The sequence below is a fragment of the Microplitis demolitor genome, chromosome 7 (assembly GCF_026212275.2).
Source record: "Microplitis demolitor isolate Queensland-Clemson2020A chromosome 7, iyMicDemo2.1a, whole genome shotgun sequence".
Classification (NCBI taxonomy): domain Eukaryota; kingdom Metazoa; phylum Arthropoda; class Insecta; order Hymenoptera; family Braconidae; genus Microplitis; species Microplitis demolitor.
In genome coordinates, this window is record NC_068551.1 from 19,735,654 (window position 1) to 19,758,977 (window position 23,324).

A 23,324-nucleotide genomic window follows, 5' to 3' on the forward strand; every position below is an offset into this window, starting at 1 on the left:
TTATTATTATCTTACTAATAATAATAATAATAATATTCATTTATACATTTATAATCCCTCTCTAACTAGCTCACTACATTCCATGGATGTGCTTCCGCGCTTTGTTATTTTTTATGTATAATATTTATATATTTATATATATTTATAATTTTTTTTTTTTTCATTAAATTTATATTTATATATAATTCATTTAATATATATACGTAAATATCAATTCTCATGTATAAAAAAAAAAAAAGATAAAATATATCCGTAAGAATTGATACGCAATAATTAATTACCAGTGAGTATTAAATGGTACGCGGTTAAATGCCTTGTATATTATTATTACTTATTAATAAATAATAATAATAAATTTCTAAATTTTTTTTTATACACAAATTTACTGACAACACGTCAATTTTAAAAAATCTAATTAATCAATTAAAGTAAAGAAAAAAAATTTACAAATTCCCACAATTTTACACTATTCAGATTTACAATTCTGAATATTATTCAAAGGCATACCATAATCACTCACGATTACTTCACCCAACTCTTCCTATATCTAACGTAATAATAATAATAGTATTATTATTAATAATATTAATAATAATAATAATTTTTTATCGTAAACGATAAGACAGTAGGCGTAGCCACACGTGCTCGGATCACAGATTGCTCGCTGCCCGTACACATTATTTATTTTTTTTAAAATATATTTGTACAAACAGTACTGATGGACACAATGACTGATTTCTTTCACTTATTTATCTCTTCATTTAAATTTATTTTTCTTCTTTTTATTTTATTTATTTATTTACCTTGTTTTTTAGTCTCTCTGTATTCCCTTGCGTTTTCCATCCAGAGAACGAGTCACCGGCGAACTTATGACCTGTCGCGATTCGCGATGCTAAAGTTTTTTTTTATTTTATTTATTATTCAAGTCCGTTGCTTTGTTCAGCTATCGCAGTTTAGTTGTCACTGGCAATCTCGCTCATATCACTTAATCGATAATGTGTTACACTTTTATACATGTTTATGAGGTGTTACTGCATATATATATTTATACTTATGTATTATGTAAAGGTGTAATGTGTGAGTAATGAGTGTAATGCGTAGAGATTTAAAATTAACCGGATGTGTGTGAGCTTTGTAAGTCTGATGCGCAAAATCGAGGCACTAATCAGTAAATATAATCCGATAATTATTTAAATATTTAATTGTTCAATTAATGGAGCTGGTTTTAATGATGTTGTGTCAGCAGGCACTGGTCTCCTCACCCTCAAGTGTGCACGCCACATTTTCAAGTCTATGCGCTAAATGTAACTTGCGACATCCCGCGTCAGACTCCAAGGCCTCGAGAATCTAAAAAATACATTTTATAAACCGATATAATAATACAGGCTCTTTCTTTATACATACATGTAAATATATATTTAACAAAATCTATGTAATTTAAATGTCAAGTATAAATTTTTAATGGTTTGGCAGCTTTTAATATTTCTTTTGATACTCGAGTCAAGACGCGGACACAAAAAAAACTTTAATGATAAAAAAAAATTATGAATTAGAGAGACTTTATATTAAAGATATACTTTTTATTATTAATTATGTAATAAAAAAATATAAAAAGTGTAATAAATAATATTTTGAATACTAACTTGTTCGTAATATTTATGGACGTAGATGTATAGTTCCTTAAGAGCAGCAATAACGTCAAATTCATTGCCGTGTGACGCGCTTAATTGCTGCATGGCACTTGAAATATCTTGTTCAGTAATTGGCGGTAATTTCTGTACATCGTGATAAAATCTACCAACTTTGTCACGATAGTGCGGTATATCTTTAGCAAACAATAATTTATTTGAGGGTGAATCTTTGCCTAGACGATGCTCCGTCGTTGAACATGCGTCCATAAACATTTGGGCAATTACTGATAAACTCGAATCGACGGTCGTCGATTTGTTTATATCAAACATAAAATCAGGATTCTTAATAAAATTAACCCAGAATCTCAGTGGCAAACTATTTGACTTCCATGCGTGTGCAACCTCGGGGTCGGTTATCCCATGACGTTTAGCGGCTTCGTCGAGAAAATCAAAGAGCCATTTGACGGCACTGGGCAGTGCTTCGTTGGCCGTCAGAATTGTGTTGAGAAAATCGTCGACGAATTTTTGAACGGTTCCCTTTGTTGACAGTAACCTCGTGAGGAATATTTCCGGGATGGCTTTGTGGGTGCATTCAGTATGATGATGATGATGTTTGCTATTAGTAAACCCATTACTGGGAGGACAGTGTACTTCGTCAATGGGCCTTATCAGATGCCAGAGTCGCTGATTACCCGAGCTCTCTATGTCACCGTTGGCGGTTATCAGGGAAGGTGAATGCTGGGCATCGAAATAGATACCCGGTGGATGGGGATACATTATAGGACTGAGTAATCCGTGGCTGGGTGTTGATGGTAGATGCCCAGTCGAGCAGTGATTTATGCGATGAAGCGAATGATGATGCGTGTGCTGCTGATGGTGTGAGGATGGCTTACACGTGTGATAAGGTGTTTTGCAGCCCATTGTAAAGGCATCAGTTTGTCGAGGTATCAGTGACATCACTGCTGACTCTTTTACACCGTAATGCGAGAGGGTGTTTATTTTTTTCCACCCACCGCTGCACTTTGTCGTCAGATCCTCGTCTTGGAGAGTCAAATGACCGCCTCGGCCGTGCCGCCACTCGAGGTCAACGTTGTGAATGGACGGTCTCAGAGAGAACGGAGTGTTTTTGTACAAAGCGTCAAGTATTTTCGACTTAACTTGACTTATTGTATCGCAGTCGAGAACTTTGCACTGGATCTTCTCGTCCAGGTCGTCCTGCACCACGTGCAGAGTCACCACACTGTGATCAATTTGTTCGCGCAGCAGCCGCTCTTCTGACAGCGAGTACCTCGCGTCGTGGGTCACCACGTCCACGGGTCCCTTCTCGATCTGATGCTTGATGGCTTTGAAAAGCAAAAAGAGCGAGGACGCTGCGTAATCTTTTAAATAATTGTACATACACAGCGCCATCCAGTTGGTCAGCATCTTCTCCACGACAGACTCCGTACGGCGAAGCATCAGCTGCGGATGCTTCGTATCAACAGACTTGTCAATTAGTCTCAGCAACAAGTTCATCAGTACATCTGTCGCGTACTCCATTTTACCCATCAGCACGACCATCAGCAGCGAGGCCACGTTTACTTTATCACGGATATTAAAATCTTTCTGTGCCTCCAATGTCTCGATGAATGTCAGTATGAAACACTTGTTATTTACCAACTGTTCAAATTGTATCATCGCAGTGTCATAATTGGATCGTGATAATGCACTACGTGATCGCGGATCACTCAGTATCGGATGGTCCAGTACACCCGGAAAAAATACTTTCATAATGTAATTTTTATGATCAAGTGTCGGAATACCAGAAGACTCAAGATCAGCTGTCAAATCAGTCATGTCAGTTTGTAATTCGGCAAACGCTTGTTTACACTCCATTCTTATGTTACTTTCCAGTGTGTCCATTTGAATCTGTATTCTCTTATACTCACGTTCGGCTTGTGTACTCTTACGTCTATAAACAACAAGCACAAGGACAAATAAAAATACTAAACCAAATGTACCAGCAGCAATACCGGCAATAGCCTCTGGTGGTATTGGATAAGATTTAATAACGTCGTATTGCAGATAACCTATTGGAAAACGTAGACTTCTACCAACACGTACAACAACCAGTGGCAAACCACGTTTTGTTTTAATACCCATTTCATCAGTACCCGCTGGCTGTTGATCCGGCGGAGTGCACACTAATTGTGTGTGTGCTAATGACGTAACGTTGCACACCGCAGTACCCACCGTAACATTAACATCAGTTTCATCACTAGCATAATTTAAATTTTCACCCTCGATCACCAATGTGTCACCTTTGTACAATTTAACCATATGAGGAAATGAAAAAAATTTCGGGTCTTCAACGTACAGCAAACGGTGCCGTAAATTTTGAAAATGTTTTTCGAGATCACGTACACTCTCGACATTGTCCATAACGAAAGCAATCTTCAATGACAGCTGAGTGTCTTTAGTACCGCGTGAGGCTATCAATGAATGGGGCTGCTGCTGCTGTTGCTGTTTATAAATCAATGACCGTACTAATCGTTTAGCGCGATGATTATAAAATTTATCAGCGACACTGGGACTCGGACACTCCATTTGAGTAGGATTCAGGACAATACAAACAGTTCTATTAACTGGCTTCAATTCGTTGTCTGCGTAAACTTCCATCTCGGGTTTTTGTATCGTATCTAAATTAGTTCCATGTACAGTTATCATACGTCCACCGGATACGAAACTGCGTAGAGGTTTTATTTCCATAATTGTTGGATCTTGGGTATAATTAAATGGATTATTATTTAGTGTACGATTAGCACCATCGATACTGAGTGTCAATGTTTGAATTTGTCTAACACTATTTGATTTACTGGTGACACATGTCAAGCGTGTACTGCTAGCTTGAGTTGCATTTACGTGACACTTTAATTCATCCAAATATGCTGATATTGTGCTACCAATATTTAGGTACTCGCCGGTGATTGCTATTTGTGTGCCACCGCTTTGAGGACCAACGGACGGATAAATACCGGACAGTTGTATATCTTTGTATTGAAATAATACCGTACTTTCAGTGTAACCAGCATCGTTGCCGACGACGACGGTCGCCTTGTCGGTGGCCTCGCGTTGTCCTGTACGGCAGATAATGCGCACTGATATTTCGTAGTCAACAAGAGTACAAGGAGTGTTACCGATGTGAATTTTATTGGCAACGTCACTGCGTTTCAATCCCAAGTTGCTGCCTTCGATAGTCACAAGAGTGCCGCCTTCGATTGGGCCGCTTAGTGGCCGTATCATGTCGATGCGCGGCTTAGGGCATTCGGAGAAGGGCACATGCAGACATGAGTGTCGGTTCATACAACTGTTGCCGCACCACGAGCAATCAAATCGCGGATCACGTGTCATACATAGCGAGCAATCAGCATGTTCACGGTGTGACCCAAGTACTTCACATTTGTATAAAATAATTGTTGTGCGGTCAACATGATGATTTGTGTTCCACACAACGGTAACTGATGCCTCGTACTCGCCGGTAGTGGCTTCGTATGAATATATTGTTTTGTCGCAGACAATAAAACGGCTGCTGTCGACCCGCGCTTGCACACGTAAATTAGCGCCCTCGATTGATACAATGCATTGGAAGCCGGTGTGGCCAATTTGGGGGTGCGGTAAGTTTTCAACTTCCAGGACTATTTCTTTGGGCACATTGTTGGGCAGCATTAGAGGCTCTTGGCGTTTTGAAAAACGCGGGCAGTACTGAACACCGTGAGCTGCCAGTGTCGCAGCATTGGCATTGTCACCAGATATTATATTACCTTGACAGCCGCTTGTATTGTGAGTGCACTTATTGTCATAAACACACCAACTGCAGCTCCATGGCGAGGTGACACACTCTGAGCACAAAGTATGCCTCGAACAGTCAAAGTACGCGAAATTACGTGACACAAAGTCTTTATTGGTTTCACTAGATCGCACAGAGAGCGGTACCAGTACGTGATCTGTGCCCTCGGGTATACTCGGACGTCGCTGGATCGGAGGTGCAGGACAGGAGAGACCAGAGCCAGTCATCGTTGCGTCAATGGGCTCAGAGTTACCGAAAACACATTTGTAATTCGCACCAGATGGTAATTCAGGCAGTGTTCTGATGGTCAGTTGGACCGTTGCCATTTGCTTAATAGGCAGACGGTCGGGTAATACTTGCTCAAAGTCAATACACTGCTGGCCTGTGCTCAAAGACAGCCACCTTGGACTGCTACGATTGGCTTTTTGACACGTACTCCTTACAGTGCAACGTTTTTCCAGGGAACACCATCCACAGTAAGGATCTTTGGCGTCTAAACACGTACTGCAACTGGTATAATCACTGCAATGCTCAACTTTTACTTTTGTTATTCTTCCGGAAGACAGTACATAAATATAAGCACCGTCTGAGGACAAAACCATATCAGACATTATTTTGTGTCCCTTATCGACAGCAACAGTTTCATAAACCGAGGACTCGGAACCCGAGAGCAGAACTTTCTTCAGCATGCCGTCATTGGTCCCCAAAAATGCAACCGTGTGGCTCTCAGTGTTTGCGACCTTTATCGAGGTAACAAAAGTATCGGGAAACTGTAGAATCGCATGGCCAATAATCGGCGATACGCCAGATATTTTGAGACCAACCTCACAAAAATTAATAATGTTACCAGTGGTGCCGGCTTCCGGGCACTCGCCGTCTTGTATTGGTCCGCTTATGTAACCCATATTGCGGTACTTGATACTGCCATTGAAACACATGTAAATGTTTTCATTGAACTTAGCCTCGATGTCTTGAAGACTGTAAACACATAATGCTGATCGTGGTAGCGGTTCATTAGTAATGCCTTTGCTTGGTGAAAATACCGATACAAATACCGGATCGCCCGTAGTGATACCCAACTGTGAGGCTAAATCACTTCCGGCGGCAGCAACTTTGGCATCCTGTACTAAATTATAAACTTGTTCAGTCCCATTGCCCATATCAACATTACACTGGAGCGTTACCTCGGTATAACTATCGTAATTAGAATCATTAATACAACTACGTGCTAAACGTGATACGTAACCCAATTCCTCTTGTTCCGGTAAATATGATTGTTTTTGTACAAGAACAAAGTATGCATAATCACTGGCATTGAAACCATAAATATATTTAACAAGAAAGTGATCGCGATATTTAACATCAATGTGAAGTATTGATTGCTTGTGGAATGTATACTGTGCATACTCAAGAGTACCCAGTTGACGACTGGATATCGCTGGTACGTCGTGTCGATACTCGCCGTTATTTGTAAATGTTGTGCCGACATATAGAATGTTGCTGGTATGCTCCCAGGCATTGTAACGTTTTGGTCCAATAAATGCAAACGTTGATGAATGCTCGTCATTTGCCGCGACACTGTGGGGTAAAAAATTTGGCTTCTGTGAGATGTTTGACATATTGTACTTCTCACAAGCACCCTGGAGCAGAGACCCGCACGCTATTAGAGTCTTTGACTCGAGATCACCAATCAGAAGTTTGTTTACGTTGTCCATTAACGACGTTGTCATTTCACGTGACGTACATCCGGTTGCATGGCACTGGGGATTATCTAACCTTGGTCCTGCAAATAAATTTAACGTCATTATTATCAATTGTTTTTTATCAAGATTAATATCTTTAAAATTATTATTAATCATCATTACTGGGATGAGTTGCTCTAGAGTTTAAAGCCCAGGGATAAAGAGAGCTGAGTTCATTGCTAATAACTCAATCAGTTATTTCCAATCAACTAGACCCCTCTGTTATTTTATTAAATAACTTGATGATTAATAATTAAATGATTTATACTGATGATAATTTACCAGTGGATACAAGTTGCTCTAGTTTGAGGTTTGCATCAAATTGCATCAGTCTATTAACAGCACCGGCGTAGAGTCTTCCGGTGTTTGGGTCAATCGTCAGATGATTAAAACGCAGCGGCCCCTCGCGCGTTGAATTCGGATCCAATTTGCCGAAGGCGTCAATCGGGCGATGGCCGGATTCAGGTGGAAAACGGGCGACAATGTGGAGGGTCGAGTTGTCTTGGGACAGATGAGAAGATGCGGAGGCCGTCGAGGAAGATGAGGATGCGGATGAGCTCGACGAGGGGACAGTTTGTGCAGATGCTATTGTTGTACTTATTGTTAATGTTACCAGGACTACCGTGAATAGCCATACTGACGAAAGGAGTGATTCGATGGACCTAAAGCTCTGTGGTGATCTCAGTGTGCCTGTTTGTGTTTGGGTTCCTGTTTGCGCTGGTGTCGGTGTACGTAATCGTGGCGGCGGCGGTACCACCAGTAAAATGGCAAAAGCTTTTGGTCCAAAGAGTCTCATTTCGTCGTGGTAAAAGTGGATAAAACATACAGGGTTAAGAGTTTGGGAAGGAGAGCAAAAAATAATGTATAATGAGTAGTAGTAATGGTCGTAATGGTGATGGTTGGTGAGCTTGAGGCTGAGCTGCTGTTGGTGGTGGTGATAGTGGTGGTCCTAGTGCTGCAGGAATAGTAGTAGTAGTAGTAGTAGTAAAAGGAAAGGTAAAAAAGGAATTTTTTTATAAAGAACTTTGAAATGGGTAAAGAGCAAATGGGGAAGGAATAAAGAGAGGGAGAGGGAATAGAAAGGGAAAAAGAACCCTGCTGGTAGTTGGCCAATGTCTAAAAGGCGCTACCAGCTTCGTGTGTATTCACACTCCAGCATCATGCTCACTGTCTCGAATTCCTGGAACAACGACAGATGTTTATTCATTAATATTATTTATTGCTACCATTATTCTTACAACTACTACAACTATTATTGTTGTTATTATTGTTTGTTACAAGCGGTATATTTATTAATATACATATGAATTTAGTACCGGCTTATTATCAATGTTTAGTTTGATAAGATATCGTTATGGGTATTTACATCTGATTAATTGTTATGAATCCTTATGAGGATTATCTTACATTTCCCAGAGCAGGCCAGACACGAGGTATATCTACGATAAAATAATTATGCATATTTATATAGCTTAGCACTCATTAATCTCATCTCAGTCAGACGATATACTTTTTCCACCTCGAGATTATACACTAGTTTTTATTTAAATATTTATTTTTACAACTCCGTTTATATTTATACTCTTTTTTTTCAAACTACTCATAAAGATACACGTGCTAATTAAAGCAGTAATTATTTACAGATCAGTTGTCTCTTTCATACAAAAATAGAGTGCAACTACTGTGCTGAAATTAAAAATAAACATTTCATTCATATTTAGTTACAACCGTTTCATTACAGGGTACATATCATCGTCATTAGCAAACCTGCCGACTAAAAATTATTCACAAAATTGTTTTTTTTTTAATTTTCTATCAGCAATTTATGTCATCGTATACAAGAGCGATACATTTCAGCATTTAAAAATTCAAAAAATGATTTTTTTGCCTCTAAAAAAAATTTATCCCAAGAATTTTCAATTTTATTTGAAAAATTAAAAATAATTCAACTTTTTTGTGATAAAAAAAAATTTGTGTAAAATCTAATGGTACTGAAATTAGCCGTCTGATAATTTTTGAACTTTTTTTGAAAACCATAAATTAAAACAAAAAATATTTCAGAAAATTGCACCTGTAGTTTTTTAAATTTTCTACATGTGCATATTTTTAGTTTTTTTTTTTTTTTTTTAATAAATTGTCGAAACAAAATCCGAAAATTGTTAATTGTCTGCTAACTTCAGAATCATAAAATTTAATGAATTTAAAAATTTTTTATGTAAAGATAAAATTTAAAAATGGAGTAGGAAAGTTTTTGAGTGAAGACTGAAGTTGAAAATCTTCACTGGCAAAAAAATATGTATATTACTCCGATAAAGTTAAATTTTTATTCCTATTTAATTGAATAAAGATCCGAGTGTTTAAATATCTATAAAATATCTTGATAACAAGAGTAGCCTAATTATTTACCGAGTTAATGATTAAAGAAACCAATTGACTGATTCTTTAATTAGCCAGCTCGAGTCTGACTCTCGAGGAACCAACAGTCATCTCTCACTCATAAATTTATTACTCTTGTTATTATAAACAATAATAATAAAAAGGAGTAAAAAAAATATAAAAAAATATATATACATATATATAAACGTTGAGAGATGGTTCAAGTATCGAGCGTACAAACAAAGACCATATAAAGCATTCAAATAGAATAATGAAGTCTCAATGTTTTCAAGTAGTACTTGAATCCCCGACGACGTTGTTTTTACAACAATAAACTGTAGGAGCAGTGGCATAAGCAGTAGCAGCAGCACCAGCACCACCAGCAGGAATATAAGTATAAGCATAAGCATAAGCAGGAGTAGGAGCATGAGCACCACCAGGAGCAGGCATCCCTTTAGCCCATCGACATTTCAGCTCGTAAATTAATAATGACTAATGAGGAATGCACAAGAGATGGCTGCAGTGCTATGACAAACGGGCCCAGGTGGCACTCTCCCCACGACAGCTACTACACTACGACTACCATCACATCACCAAAGTATTCACTCTTTCCTCTCATACTCATACTCTTACTCTTACTCTAGAGTACCCTTACATACACACCGCCCTTTGCTATATCGCGCACACTACTGTTCAAATATCTACTTCTACTACCTACCACTCTACCAATATATATATATATATATATATATATGTGGTGGTACATTACAGCGATGTATGGTGTATAGGGAGAAAGCGCGGGGGGATGAGAGGAAAAGAGGGAGAGAAACGTAGGCGCACTTGACAGCTAAGGCCACTGTCTTCGCACAAAGGCAAGGCTATCGTCCCCCCTGTGTATCATCATCAATTTTCTCTTCCGACAATTTTATTCCAAAAAAAAAAAAAAAATACCTAAAAAAAACCTCCGTACAATGCACCCGATCTGAAAAAAAAAATCTTGAAACTGATATATCCGATTGCCGGAAAAACTGATAATGATGAAATTTCGGAGCTCACTAATGGTCTTTTTTAAAAATTTTTTTTTTTTTCAAGTAAGTGACTGGGTACCTTGGTCTGCACGCGGTGCAGTATTTTGTTATTAGCCAGCATACATTTAAATATATATATTTTATCAGCGAGTTACCTTATTCGATAGAGAACACACGGGGACATTGTAGTATTGTTAAATTCAAGGATCAAGGATTCACTAGATCGGGAGAAACAGCAGTCTTGAGCATGATGAGGATGGTGTGCACACATTAATCTTATTCGATCGTCGCCCAGGTCGTTGAGCTCGCGACACACAATAAACAATATATTATATCAAATTATATATCCACTCACTGTTTTACTATATGTATGTATATATCTATATATATATGTGTGTTGTAGATAGGTATATATTTAAACACTGGTTGTTTATATACTTAATAAATATCCACATGTACACGCACTGATTATTGTTGAGTAATCCGATGGTTTATTTTAGACGAAACGTTCACAGTTGTGACGTATCGAGTATGTCAATTACAATAACACTAAGCGGGATACCGTCGGGGTCGGCCGCCATTAAAATTCGACGGACACGGGTTGTACATGGGGGTTGGATACCGTGACTACTACAGCGTGCGCTCCTGTTCCGCCGCCCTCCCCCAAGCTGACGAGCTGAGAGTTATCCTGCTCCCTGTTACACTAGTTCCGTCTCACTTGGACCCACCTATCGGAGCATCGTATTCACTCTGTTTGAATTTCCCGCTGCACCGACGCCCTCTGGACGAAAAATTTTAAACTATTTCATGGAAATCGGACTTGGCGGGACTGAGGCGCCATCTGGACAGTTTTCAAACAGCATAGCGTTGGTGACTCAGCAAAACCAGTGAAAATACGACCTAATGCTTGGGATAAATTCCTCGGTATATATTTATATATATGTATAAACTTGTTTACAAATATATACAGGGTTAAAATTATAGATAATGACTGATAATTTAAGTTTTTATTGATAATTAATAAAAATGATATTTTTTTTTTAAACTGAAATAATGATAGACAGTTTTTTCTTCCAATAAATTACACGATTCAAATAAATTATTTTTAAATATGCAGAGGAATTTAAAGCTTATGAATTTTTTTTTATTTGTAAATTTATTTGTTGAATAAAAAGAAATGTCTGCTTTCACTGCGAAAAAAAAATTATGTCAAATTAAAGGAATTATCCTGCGGAGTGTGAACGTAGCAGACATGAGACAGCTTTTAAATTTAAAATAAATTAATTAACTAAAAATACGCAGTTTTTAATTTTTACTCTACTCACATTTTATTTATTTATTCAAAAATTTAAAAATTTCTATTTGTCAATGACAGTCAGTTATATTATTGTGTCATAAAATATTCCGCAAAGAAAAATCTTGAAGTTGTTCCATTGAATTTTGGAGTCGAAATTTAAAAAAATAATATAAGAGTTTTAAATCGCATCAATTATAAAACATCTTGTTTTTAAATGAATGCATGCCAATGATTTTTAAAAACTTCTACATATTTTTCTTTTCTTTAAAAAAATTTCGTTGGTAAGAAATATATGAGAGGTAATTTAAATACACGTAATTGTATTCGCATATATTTATAATTAAAAAACATAATTGGCGCCTGAATTTGAATAAAAGGCGGGAAAGATTAAGAATCAATAGAAAGTCAGCTTCACTTTCGAATCGGCAGTCAGCTTCCAACCAGAAATTAAAATTCCGCAGTATAATTTATTCCATAGAGCCAATAAAACTAAGAATTTTAAGAATAAAACCTGGAAAGTATTTAAATAATTACATTTAAGAAAATATCAAATTATTATTTAATACCCACTGGTTCGCGGAAACTTGTCAAAAATATTTATTATACTTTTGATGTAAATAATGAAGCCTAGATTTTTGAGTAAAAAAAAGTTTTAATGATTTAAAGAAAAGTTAATTTCTAATTTAAATTTTTATTTATTGTTACCTGCGCGTAAATTGCGATGAATTAAATGCACCAGAAGCCATTAACAGATACAACCCGTCATCATTTTTTTTATCACTTGTCAATTTTTTTTAAGATCTAATGGCAATTATTGGCTACTGTTGATTATCTTAAATTGTAAATTATTTGTATTTACAGATTATTACCAAAGCAACGAAAGCTGTCAAAATATTAACAGTTTATTTTTATTTCCCTTATAGAAATCTTGTAATGTAATTTTAATATTTTTGTTTTAAATACAAGTGTACATTTAGCAGTTGCTATAAAATAGATGTAATCAATCCCGCTAATCACTTACTACTTAAGGAATTTATTATCTTTTTTTTATAATTACTGATTATTATCGATACGAGAAAATTGATCTTTATTTCCAATAAATGTATCGAGGACAAAAGTCTGCGTGATTTATAAGATTTTTTTTTAAATTTAAATTTTCTTTTTTTAATTAATTATATAAAGTAAATTATTACTATACATTTCATTGTTTTTAAATGTAAGCCAAAAAAAAACTTATCAATACGAGAAAAATTTGAAAACAATAAATTTTCAATATTTTTATAAAATAAAATGGCATCGATTGCCGGGCTCAGCACAGTGACAATTATTATTATTATTATTTTTAAACAATATAAAAAAGTAATTGAAAAAAAAAAAATCAAAATAAAGGCCATCAAGAGTCTTAATTTTTAGTATCCAAGCAAATTATTTATACAAGCTTATTATTTTTTTAATTATTAATATTTATACGTATTAGGTATTCCTCAGATAGCTTTATATTTATTAGCCTGCAATTAGGCCTTCAATTACTCTTAACTCTTAACTAAAAAAGAAAAAAAAATTTAACAAAATGCGCTGAAAAAAAAACATTGCAATCTCCGTATGTGTTATCGTTTTTTTAAATCCTTAATTTTATATAAATATTTAAGACTGTAAAAATCGGTTCTTCTAATCGTACTTCTGGTTCATCTGTCGTCATTTTATTTTCATTTAATTTTCTGCATAAAAATTAATAATAATAATAATTATAATTAATAATAATAATTAATGTAGCAATTTGCACACTGTTACAACGCTACCATGTAAAAATGTTTGTTTTATTACAGTTGTTGCGAAAAAATAAAAAAAAAAAAAAAATAAATTTACGTACACGCACGTTAAGTTTAAAACATAAACACTTAGTCTCCGCGTGACTTACTCCAGCAGTCGTTCTTAGACTAGTATATTAAAAATAAGACGGTTTATGTTACGCTGCACAAATAATGCAGGAAAAAAAACTACATGGTATTTATTAATTGATTAATCGACAGATTAATAAATTAATAATTTATAGTCATAAGTATCATTCACTTTTGTTGTCTACTCTTATCAACGTTTATGATTTACTTTTATTCAATTATTCCTTGGATTTTAATTTACGCATACGTACTGATGTTTTTTACGTATATTAAATATATAACTAAGTATGTTTTTTTAACGTTGCGAGATTGTGGTGACAATTTATAATAAAAGTAGCATAGAGGGCTAGTTTTTAAAGTTATAATAATTATTTAATTATTCACTGATGGTTCTGAGTGTAGTTATTTTAATTTTTTTTTTTTTTTTTCCATGGTGGGAGTTTTTTTTATTCTTATTTTTTATTATTTTATTTTTTTTTTTTTCTTTCAATTTGCTGCTTGAATGTTAACACAGCAGGGAGAAATTAAGAGGCTGTGATGGAATCCTAGCCCAAGGATGGGAAGTCGTGCTCATCATCGACCTTGGGAGCGTTTTGGGGACGTCCACGTGGTGATCTTTGTTCGACTGATGGAGCTGGAGCCTTGATGACGTCCTAAATAAAATATAAATCAATAAATAATTGCTCCAAGATAAAGAAATTACTTAATTTCAACTTGCAAAAAAAATTCTTACAGCAGCGCGAGTATCATCTCTGGTAATTCCACCGCGATTACCACCGAAGCCGCGTCCATTCATGCGGTCACCGCGACCACGTCCACCACGACCACCGCGTCCTCCAGCGCCACGCCGAGAGTCACTGAACTGAATCTCAATGTCGTAGACGCGCTTTTGTCTGCCAACGCGTTGCGGATACTCGGCAGCGGCGTCATAATCGTCCTCATCTTCTTCATCTTCCTCGGCGCCTTCCTTCTTCTTTTCCAAGGCGTACATTTTTTTCCAGCGAGTCAAATCCTCACCTTCACCGGCCTTACGCAAATTGTAAGTCGGCTTGGCACGAGTACCGCGCAATGCCTTCCATTCATCGTATGTCAGTTCTTTCGTTTCTTCCTCAGCGGGTTTTTCTTCAGCAGATACATCGCCAGCAGTTGCTGGAGCTTCTGTTGAGTCCTTGGGCTCCGTTGAAGCTGCTGGTGCTTCTTCGGGTTTGTCCAAATTACCCCAGTCTTCATTGTTTTCCGGGTTAAGACTTTCCCTATTATTAAAAGTTATTTTTAATTCTATGTTGATAAATGTCGAGCCGATTATCTCAAGTCGTTATGACTAATGAGATAAATTTTTAATAAACAATAAAGATAATAAAAAAATTATATAAAAATAACAATAAACTCACGCAATGTCATCGTTGTGAGTTCCCCAGTTGTGGCTGCCAGCGCCGTCTTTCTTGTCAACTGGTTTAACTCCGCTGTAAGCATGTCTGATATCATTAATACGGTACAAATAAATTGCAAAAAATTATAACATAAAATAATAACTTAATTAATGCGTTACAAAAACTTTAATTACAGCGCTTACCTTTGTTGCCTTTATGTCCAGACATAAAATAAAAATTAATTTAATTTAAAAAATTATACTATTTTTAAAATACCTTACAGACAATTTTTTATGACGCCCATTAAATTTAATTATAATTAACTAATTCTAATTAATAATGAGGTAAAAGATCTAGTACCCGATCAGGGAACTAGTACTCGATCACTCCATGTATTTATGGATCTATATTTGGTAAAATTTAGTATATTAAATATATAAATATGTAAGTGATCGGGTACTGAGTCTGTTACCTTGATTATAAATTTAAAAAATGTAAATAATTAGAACATACGTTTTATCAGAACCAGATTGACGATCGAATTCCCGTTTGCCGCGACTGTCAAAACCACTACGTGGTCCTCTTGGTCCACCGCGTCCACCACGTGGGCCTAAGCCGCCGCCTCGCGGACCACCACGTGCAGGTCTTCGGTCGCCAAAGTCGCCGCGTGGGCCGTCAGTTGAGTTCCGGTAGTCCCGGTTTTCTCGGCCCTCGCTGTCAACAAACAAACAATCATTAGATTAAAATATTTTTCCCACTTATCTCTATCTTTTATCTTTACCACAGACTTGGAAATTTAAATATAATTTTATCAGTAGATCGCAATAAAATTAAAATCTCAAGACTTATTGATGAGTAATAAAAAAAAATTACCCAGGAGGTCCCCGTCTGTATTCTCCCTGATTACGAGGAGGACGATCACCATCTTCACGGTTACGTCTGTTGTTATGATCCTCGCGTGATTCGCCGGAGAACTTTACGTTGCGATCACCGCCGCCTGAACGTTGCTGAGCTGGTTTTTTTTCAACTAAATAAAAAAATATTTTTAAATCATTAATTACTTTACTAATTACCAAAGTAATTAAATGTTTAAATCACAAACTACGTCTTATATTAAAGTTTATTTTTCATTAAAAAAAAAAAAAAAAAATATTTATTGAAGCAAAAAATATATAAACTATAAATATTTACCAACTAGACAGTAAAAGTAAAAGTATAAATTACTAAAACTAAATAGTAAAACACAGTGGGAGGTAAGGTGATAGTTGTATTTTTATCATGCCTCATGGCGGACATGTTGGCTAGACCGACGAACAAGCACATGGAATTTCAAATTATTTCTACCGCCCAGCTGTTCTTCAATTTCAATGTCTCCATTGCATATCAAAAATAACAAACTATTTTTCTGCTCGCATTTTCTCGAAGTTTCAAATTTAAATAAAAAAAAAAAACCTATGAAAAATAATTTTCAAAGTAAAAAAAAAAATGCTACCGTATATGGTAGGTCATGATGAATTGCAAGATTTAAAAAAAGAGGAAAACTATGAGCTCAAGTAATAATTAATTTAATTATAATTATTATTAAATAAAAAAGGAATAAAAGTGAAGAAGCTTCGGTCTGATAAAATTAGCGGCCCGCACGCCGGTAGATGTTCAGATAACCCATGAAAACGCGCCAAAGATTAATGATTTTTTTTCTGTTTGTCATCAGTGATTAAATAAACTGACGATAAATAAAAAAGTTTTAAATATTTAAATTGTAGGGAGCTGGTATTTTAGTGGTGAAAATTCAGAGAATGGAGATATCGAGGGAGAATAATCGGCTGAATGAACACGAGGTCCATGGTCGGCCATAGTGGCAAACACGAGGTCAAGTGATTCATAGTCAGCTTAGATTAAAAATAATGTTACTAACCTTGATCCTTTTTGAGTTCCTGAGCAGGTTTGACTTGCTGCTGCTGTGCTTCCTTGATAACACGACTCTTTTGTGGTTTAACACCAGGAGTTTTGGCTGGTGCCTCAGGTTGCTTACTTTTGTTCTCCTTTTCTGATAGCTTTTCTTTTTTCTTAGCTTCCTTCTCTTGTTCGCGAACTTTCAGTAGCTCCAAAGGATCCTCATCTTCGTCCAGGGCTAACGAGAACTTGTTAGTTACAGTGATGCTGTACTCCATGGCGATATTTATCCTCTTTTTGACGAGGATTATGCAAATAATTATCGGCTACTCTTGAGCCCTTGTGTAACAGATACATTCAATTTTTCAATATGGCTGAGACGAGAATTTCGTGTCTACCACGAGGTCTGTGCTGGGCTTGGGGAGGGACCGCATTCTTGTCTCAAACCCAGACTCTCTCTGCCCCCTCCACTTTTTATTTTTATCACTTAATTATAACATCTGATCAGTCAAATAAATCAATTAAATTATTTATATATTTATCACGCAAATTTTATCACTAAATAAAATATTGTTTATTATTAATTCAGTTAAATTACCAGCAATCGTTTGTTGATAATCAGCCGGGTTTCCATGAAAAAACGCGGCCAACTTTTCAACTATTTTTGAATTTTAAATAACAGCGTTTTCGATACTTTTAATTAATTACTGTTACCATTTATTTATTTGAATTTTATTCATTTATTAACAAAAATTATTTATTTTACGTAAAATTAGATCCTAATGTTTTGAAAATTACCGGCGCGCCACTCGGGCGTCGCGCGAACTAAACAGCGGGAAAATTCAAATAAATAAAATGTCATCACTCAAAAATACATTACTATTAATCTTATAAATTTATTTATAATTAAAAATACATATTTTTTTCCTTGAGTACTTAATAAATGTAATTTAAATTATAAATTAGTTATATGCTAAAGAGTACAGTCATTGTCTCCAGTAATTTGATCCTCCATAAGTTGTTTAAATTTCAGCTGTCAAAGAATCAATAAATCAGATGACCTAAGATCTGCAAACAAATAATTAATTATTATTAATTAATAAAAATAATATACATTTTATAATTATTACTACTTACTCGTCATAGCTGTAGCGACGACTTCCATTACCTAGTGAAAAATTCACGTAATTAACCGAAAGATTATCAGACGCACGAGAACTATAAATTTGGATATCGGCCGGACGATTTAAATCATTTTTCTGTGACCGCTGACGGTTTCTCTTACTCTGTTTTAAAATTTTATTGCTCCCAGAGTTGGATTTATTCAATGGCTGGTTCACTGAATTTCCTCCTTGATTATTCATTTTAAACCGCCTAAATTTAATGACAACAAATTCCCATTATTTATTCCACTAATTTAAAATAGTTAATTTAAAAATTCAAAATTGTCAGTACTTACTTTTATTTATTATTACAAAAAAAAAAAAGCAACTTTATTATTTACGTTTTAACTTGAATCTAATGGCTGATGTCAATCAGATATTGGTCGGCGAATAAAGCGATCGTTTCATGAAAATGGCGAATAAATAAATTTATTTTATTTGAAATTTATTTAAATATTTTTTATAAAATAACAATTGTATTTTTAATTAATAATTAAATTTTATTATTTTTCTCATGTAATTAGGGTTAATAATAATCGCAGTTTTTTTTTTACAAATCCGGCCTAAATAAAATTAGCGACGCGTCTTTACTTGTTGAGTAAAAAAAAAAAAAAGCAGCGGCATTGTAGCTAACAGACACAATCAAGCAGCTGAAGCGCTGAAGCTATGGCCCGATCCGGGGCCGGGGATTTAGTGAGAGCAAGAGAGAGGGAACCTGCCGGGTGTATTATTTTTTGGCGGTTTGAATCAGTTGCACGCGGCGGCAGTGGCGATTAAACATACGCGAAGTAAGGTGGCGCGCTTGCGTTCTTACTCGTGTAACAGCAACACGAGTGTGTATTAAAATACAATAGAGTAAGAGTAAGAGTACAATTAAAATAGTAAACTAACAAAAAAATATTCCATAAGCTTATCAATGATAAATAAAATAAAAGGGTCATTTATTAAAATAATAATTATTAAAAACAGTTAATAACTTGCGTGCGATCAACAATAATAATAAATAAGAGTTTATTTTATAAACTAGTGAGATAAAATAGCGTAGCTGTAGGGATGGAGATGCATACGCCACAACGGGACACACGTTCATCAGCCGACGCGATGATGCCGAGAAGCCCCTCGATGTGCGATACCATGTTTTACCCCTGGAATTGGGGCGAGGAAGCAAGAAATGTTAACCTCAGTCCAGGAAGTTCGTGTTCCTCCCCGGAGTATCGGGATCATCATCACCACGGCGGTGTCGGCGGATCCATAAAAGCCGGCGTCGCACCTGGCAATAGATCTGCCAGTGAAAGTCATCGACGAGGTAGACCTCGTGCCGATGCTCTGACGAATCTCATGATGCAGGGCAGCACGTCGCCAAGCAGCATCAAGTGTACCTTCTGCAACCGGGTCTTTCCGCGTGAAAAAAGTCTCCAAGCTCATCTGCGCACTCATACTGGTAAATATTTTTAGTAAATAACAATAGTAAAACAATTGAAGGTGATTGTTTGTGTTTGCATCCACGCACCATACACTTTCAGATATTTATCAATGAGTTTTTGTGTATTTATGGGTTTTACTGATGGATTTATCATTTAGAATAGCTATGTTAATTATTATGAAGGATTTAAATCGTGGATTTTGCTAAATTGGGCCATGATTTATTGTCATTTGTGTTAATAATATGTATGAGTTATGATTGTAACGGTTACGCGTGAGCACGCGTCCCGCCAAGCCAACCGCCATCACGCGCTTTAAATTGTTAAATGGCTACTCTCACTTTACTCAACTCACAACAGACTTAACTCTTCATTCTGTACTGGTTTCTTTGTGTACAGCTGAGAACCCTACACCGCTATAGTAGCGTATAGTAGTGAGGACGTAGTAAAATTTTTACCGATTCAAACATGTGTGCTTACGATAACATCACTTTTGTCTTTCCTGCTTTTATTTATTTGTTATATTTATTATCTAAATATATATAGATACGTATATTTCGAATGATAATTAATGAATTCATTAATTTTTATTCTTGTTTATTTATCAATTTAATATTTGAATTTTTTTTACAGGGGAAAGACCGTACCCGTGTGATTACCCGGGATGTACGAAAGCATTTACGCAGTCAGGGCAACTAAAAACGCACCAGCGATTACACACTGGGGAAAAACCTTTTTTATGCACGGGGCCTGGATGTGAGATGAGATTCACGCATGCAAATCGTCACTGTCCGGACCATCCGTATGCGACACTTACGCGTTCTGATGATTTTGTACTGAAACCTGTATCCGGTAACACGGAACTGCCGCATGACGTTACGAGGTGGCTGGAGAGATACAAAATGGCACGAGACCGAGAAGACCGGACACCCACGGGGAAAGACCGCAAGAAAAAATCGTGGAAGAGTTGCTCTGATTACAAAAGATTGAAGTCAAGGAAGGGATTGATGATGGACGCGGGCGAGCAGGAAAACAGAGACTGCAAGTCGCCGAATCAGAGGATTTACTGCAGTGAGAGTCAGGACAGTCAGGAAGAGAGTCAGGATGATGAGGCTGCTGAAATCTGTGTTCTTAATCACTCGGAAGACGAAGAGTCAGCGACCACCACCGCAACAAAACTATCAGTTACTCCAGTGCGCCCTATGTTCGATAGACTGCAGCCGAAGAAACGGTGGCTACGTGAAGCTTGCCGTGAACAGCTCGCGAGACCTCTCGAGTGGGACTCACAGCCCAAGAAATTAATTGTCGACGAAAGTGAAACGCGCATTGAAACAACTCCGCCAGCTCCAGCGAGAAATGTCTCTTGCATCCGTAATTTGAGCGAAGAGGTGGCTTTTCATTCTCTTGCGCCTGATAAAAATTGTGATGATGAACTTGCCAATGAGAAAGATCCATTCGAGAGACCTCCATGGCAATCGATGTCACCCAAAGCTAGATCAGACAGAGTTGGGATAAATGTTGCTAAGGAACTGGTGTTCGATGACACTCAGGAGCCTCAAAATCACTGGAACCATCACTCATCTATTCAATCTATTAATAGTAACAAAGTGCCATTGTCCAATGAGCTCTGCTGCAGCAGCTTAGCTGATGATTTATCAGACAGAAATAATTTAAACGCAACAGATTTATCGTGGAGCCGTGATACCAGTCGTGATCTTCAATGTAGTCTAGCAAACAATAATTTAAATGATATTAATTTAAGTGCTACTGATTTATCCTGGAGTAGTAGGGATACCAGCCGTGATCTTCAATGTAGTTTAGCTGATAATAATTTAATTAAAATTAATGATAATCAAAGTGCTACCGATTTATCACTGTCATGGAGCAGAGATACTTTGCGTGATAATTCTCAGGGTTACGATCAACTGTCTCGTTTACCTCAGCCAATCAGACCCGATGACGATCTCACCAAAACAACTAGATCGGACAACGGAACCAGACCAACTGTGTTGATGCTCGCTGGCAGCCTTTCTCATCAAGATTCTCGTGGTATCGTTCAAAGAGTCAACTATAATAATAATATTAATAACATTGGGGTTGAAAAATTGCCAGTAAAGCAAAACGATGGAGTTACAAAAGCACCTGAAGACAATAAAAAGTGGATGGGCGCCCTTGCATTGATGGAACTCGCCACGACTCAAGAAGAAGCTGCCAGGGCAAAAGCCATCGGGTCTATTGACACCAGAGAATTGATGGCAGTACACTCTGACTTTAAGTATACTCAACTTTAGACTGTGATTTACGTAACTAAGCTCATTATTTGATACATTGATAAGCAAGGTTGATATATGTTATTATTATTATAAATATATATATATATATTTTTTTTTTCATCCATTGTCTTGTTAATCGTGTTTAAATTTATGTTACTTCCAAAGAGTGATTGATTATTTTCTTAGTTACAACTCGTGGATTAATTATTTAATTATTTTTGTACATATTAATTAGTAGTTAGTAACAAATAATTTTTTCTCATGTTGATCATTTTTTAATTGATTAATTAAACCGCGTTATTAATTACAAAAAAACATATTTATATACGCCCTTTTGACTTTAGTCACTAAGTTTAAAACCAAAAGAGCGTCAAGTTTTTTTTTCAATGCCAATTGTTTTGTAAATTAATAAAAAAAAAAAAAATTCAGCTTTAGAAAAAGTCTACAATATAATTAGCAATTTAAAAAAAATACGATACTAGAGTTAGCCGATGTTTAATAATTTTTGAATTTTTTTTTAAGCGATAAATTGTAAAAAAAAAAATATTTGAAAAATTGCACCTCTAGCTTTTTTAACTCTCTACATGTGCATATTTTTATTTTTTTGTAATTTCTGCGTTGAAAAAAAATTCAAAAATTAATAATTGTCTGCTGACTTCAGAATCGTGAACTTTTGATTTTAACTTTAAAGACTAAAGCCAAAAGGGCGTATAAAAATATAAGTCTTTTTGAAATTAATGATGTTAAATGATAGTAGAAGATTTAAGTTTAATTATGAAGCTTCCATAATTTATAATTACAGATGGCTGTTGATAATAAGTTTAATTACGTGTGATAACTGAAAATAATTATGGAGAAAAAATTAAGTTTCTTTATTATTTTTTTTTTTTGCTTAAGTACGATAGTGTATGATGGTATATTTTAAATAAAATATCTAGCGTATATTTTTCTATTTCTAAAGTATTCGGACTGTTATTTTTAGAAATTGAAAAATTTAAAGCTTTGATGTTAAGAACGATACGAAGGGATTAACGGCTGGATTTTAGTTGTTCTGGAATTTTATTTTGAATTTAATTAAATATTTCTTTAAATAAACACACAGATAAATGGCTTATTTGTTATCGTATTTAATTTTTAAATTTAAATAAAATTTCAGGCCAACAAAAATAGATAATTGCTAGAGAACTTTAAAATTAAGTTTAATAAAATAAAATAAATCAAAATTACTATATATTTAAAATCAAAAGCATGAATTTAAATTATTTATAACTTTAAATTATTTTTTGATTTAATGCATGAAAAAATAACCGAACAAAATTAATATATTTTTACATTTAATTTAGTGCCTTTAATTCAAATATTATCGTACTTGTCAACTGTGTACATTTTTTTTTTTTTTTTTTTTT

General features: G+C 35.5%; 3 protein-coding genes and 1 long non-coding RNA gene across 4 annotated transcripts; 1 reads left to right on the forward strand and 3 right to left on the reverse strand.

The window, feature by feature from the left end:
- Positions 1–235: 235 nt before the first annotated feature.
- On the reverse strand, positions 236–11,175 carry LOC103574644 (plexin-B). The gene is made up of 4 exons (XM_014443536.2): positions 10,759–11,175; positions 7,482–8,379; positions 1,644–7,240; positions 236–1,347 (listed from the first exon to the last, which is right to left on the reverse strand). The coding sequence occupies exons 2-4, from the start codon at positions 7,993–7,995 to the stop codon at positions 1,240–1,242; spliced, it is 6,219 nt and encodes a 2,072-aa protein (XP_014299022.1). The 5' UTR covers positions 7,996–8,379; positions 10,759–11,175; the 3' UTR covers positions 236–1,239.
- A 1,617-nt stretch (positions 11,176–12,792) lies between these two features.
- Positions 12,793–17,487, reverse strand: LOC103574638 (plasminogen activator inhibitor 1 RNA-binding protein). Its single transcript, XM_053740668.1, has 6 exons — positions 17,084–17,487; positions 16,042–16,195; positions 15,682–15,882; positions 15,190–15,261; positions 14,532–15,051; positions 12,793–14,451 (listed from the first exon to the last, which is right to left on the reverse strand). The coding sequence occupies exons 1-6, from the start codon at positions 17,337–17,339 to the stop codon at positions 14,344–14,346; spliced, it is 1,311 nt and encodes a 436-aa protein (XP_053596643.1). The 5' UTR covers positions 17,340–17,487; the 3' UTR covers positions 12,793–14,343.
- Positions 17,488–17,941: 454 nt separating this feature from the next.
- LOC128668211 (uncharacterized) lies at positions 17,942–18,825 on the reverse strand. The gene is made up of 3 exons (XR_008403970.1): positions 18,521–18,825; positions 18,199–18,435; positions 17,942–18,129 (listed from the first exon to the last, which is right to left on the reverse strand). It is a non-coding gene; the product is annotated as an uncharacterized LOC128668211 (long non-coding RNA).
- Positions 18,826–18,922: 97 nt separating this feature from the next.
- Positions 18,923–23,312, forward strand: LOC103574622 (Zinc finger, C2H2 type domain-containing protein-4). The gene is made up of 2 exons (XM_008554111.3): positions 18,923–19,665; positions 20,279–23,312. Exons 1-2 carry the CDS (start codon positions 19,278–19,280, stop codon positions 21,934–21,936), a joined length of 2,046 nt encoding a protein of 681 aa, XP_008552333.1. The 5' UTR covers positions 18,923–19,277; the 3' UTR covers positions 21,937–23,312.
- The last annotated feature ends 12 nt before the right edge of the window (positions 23,313–23,324 follow it).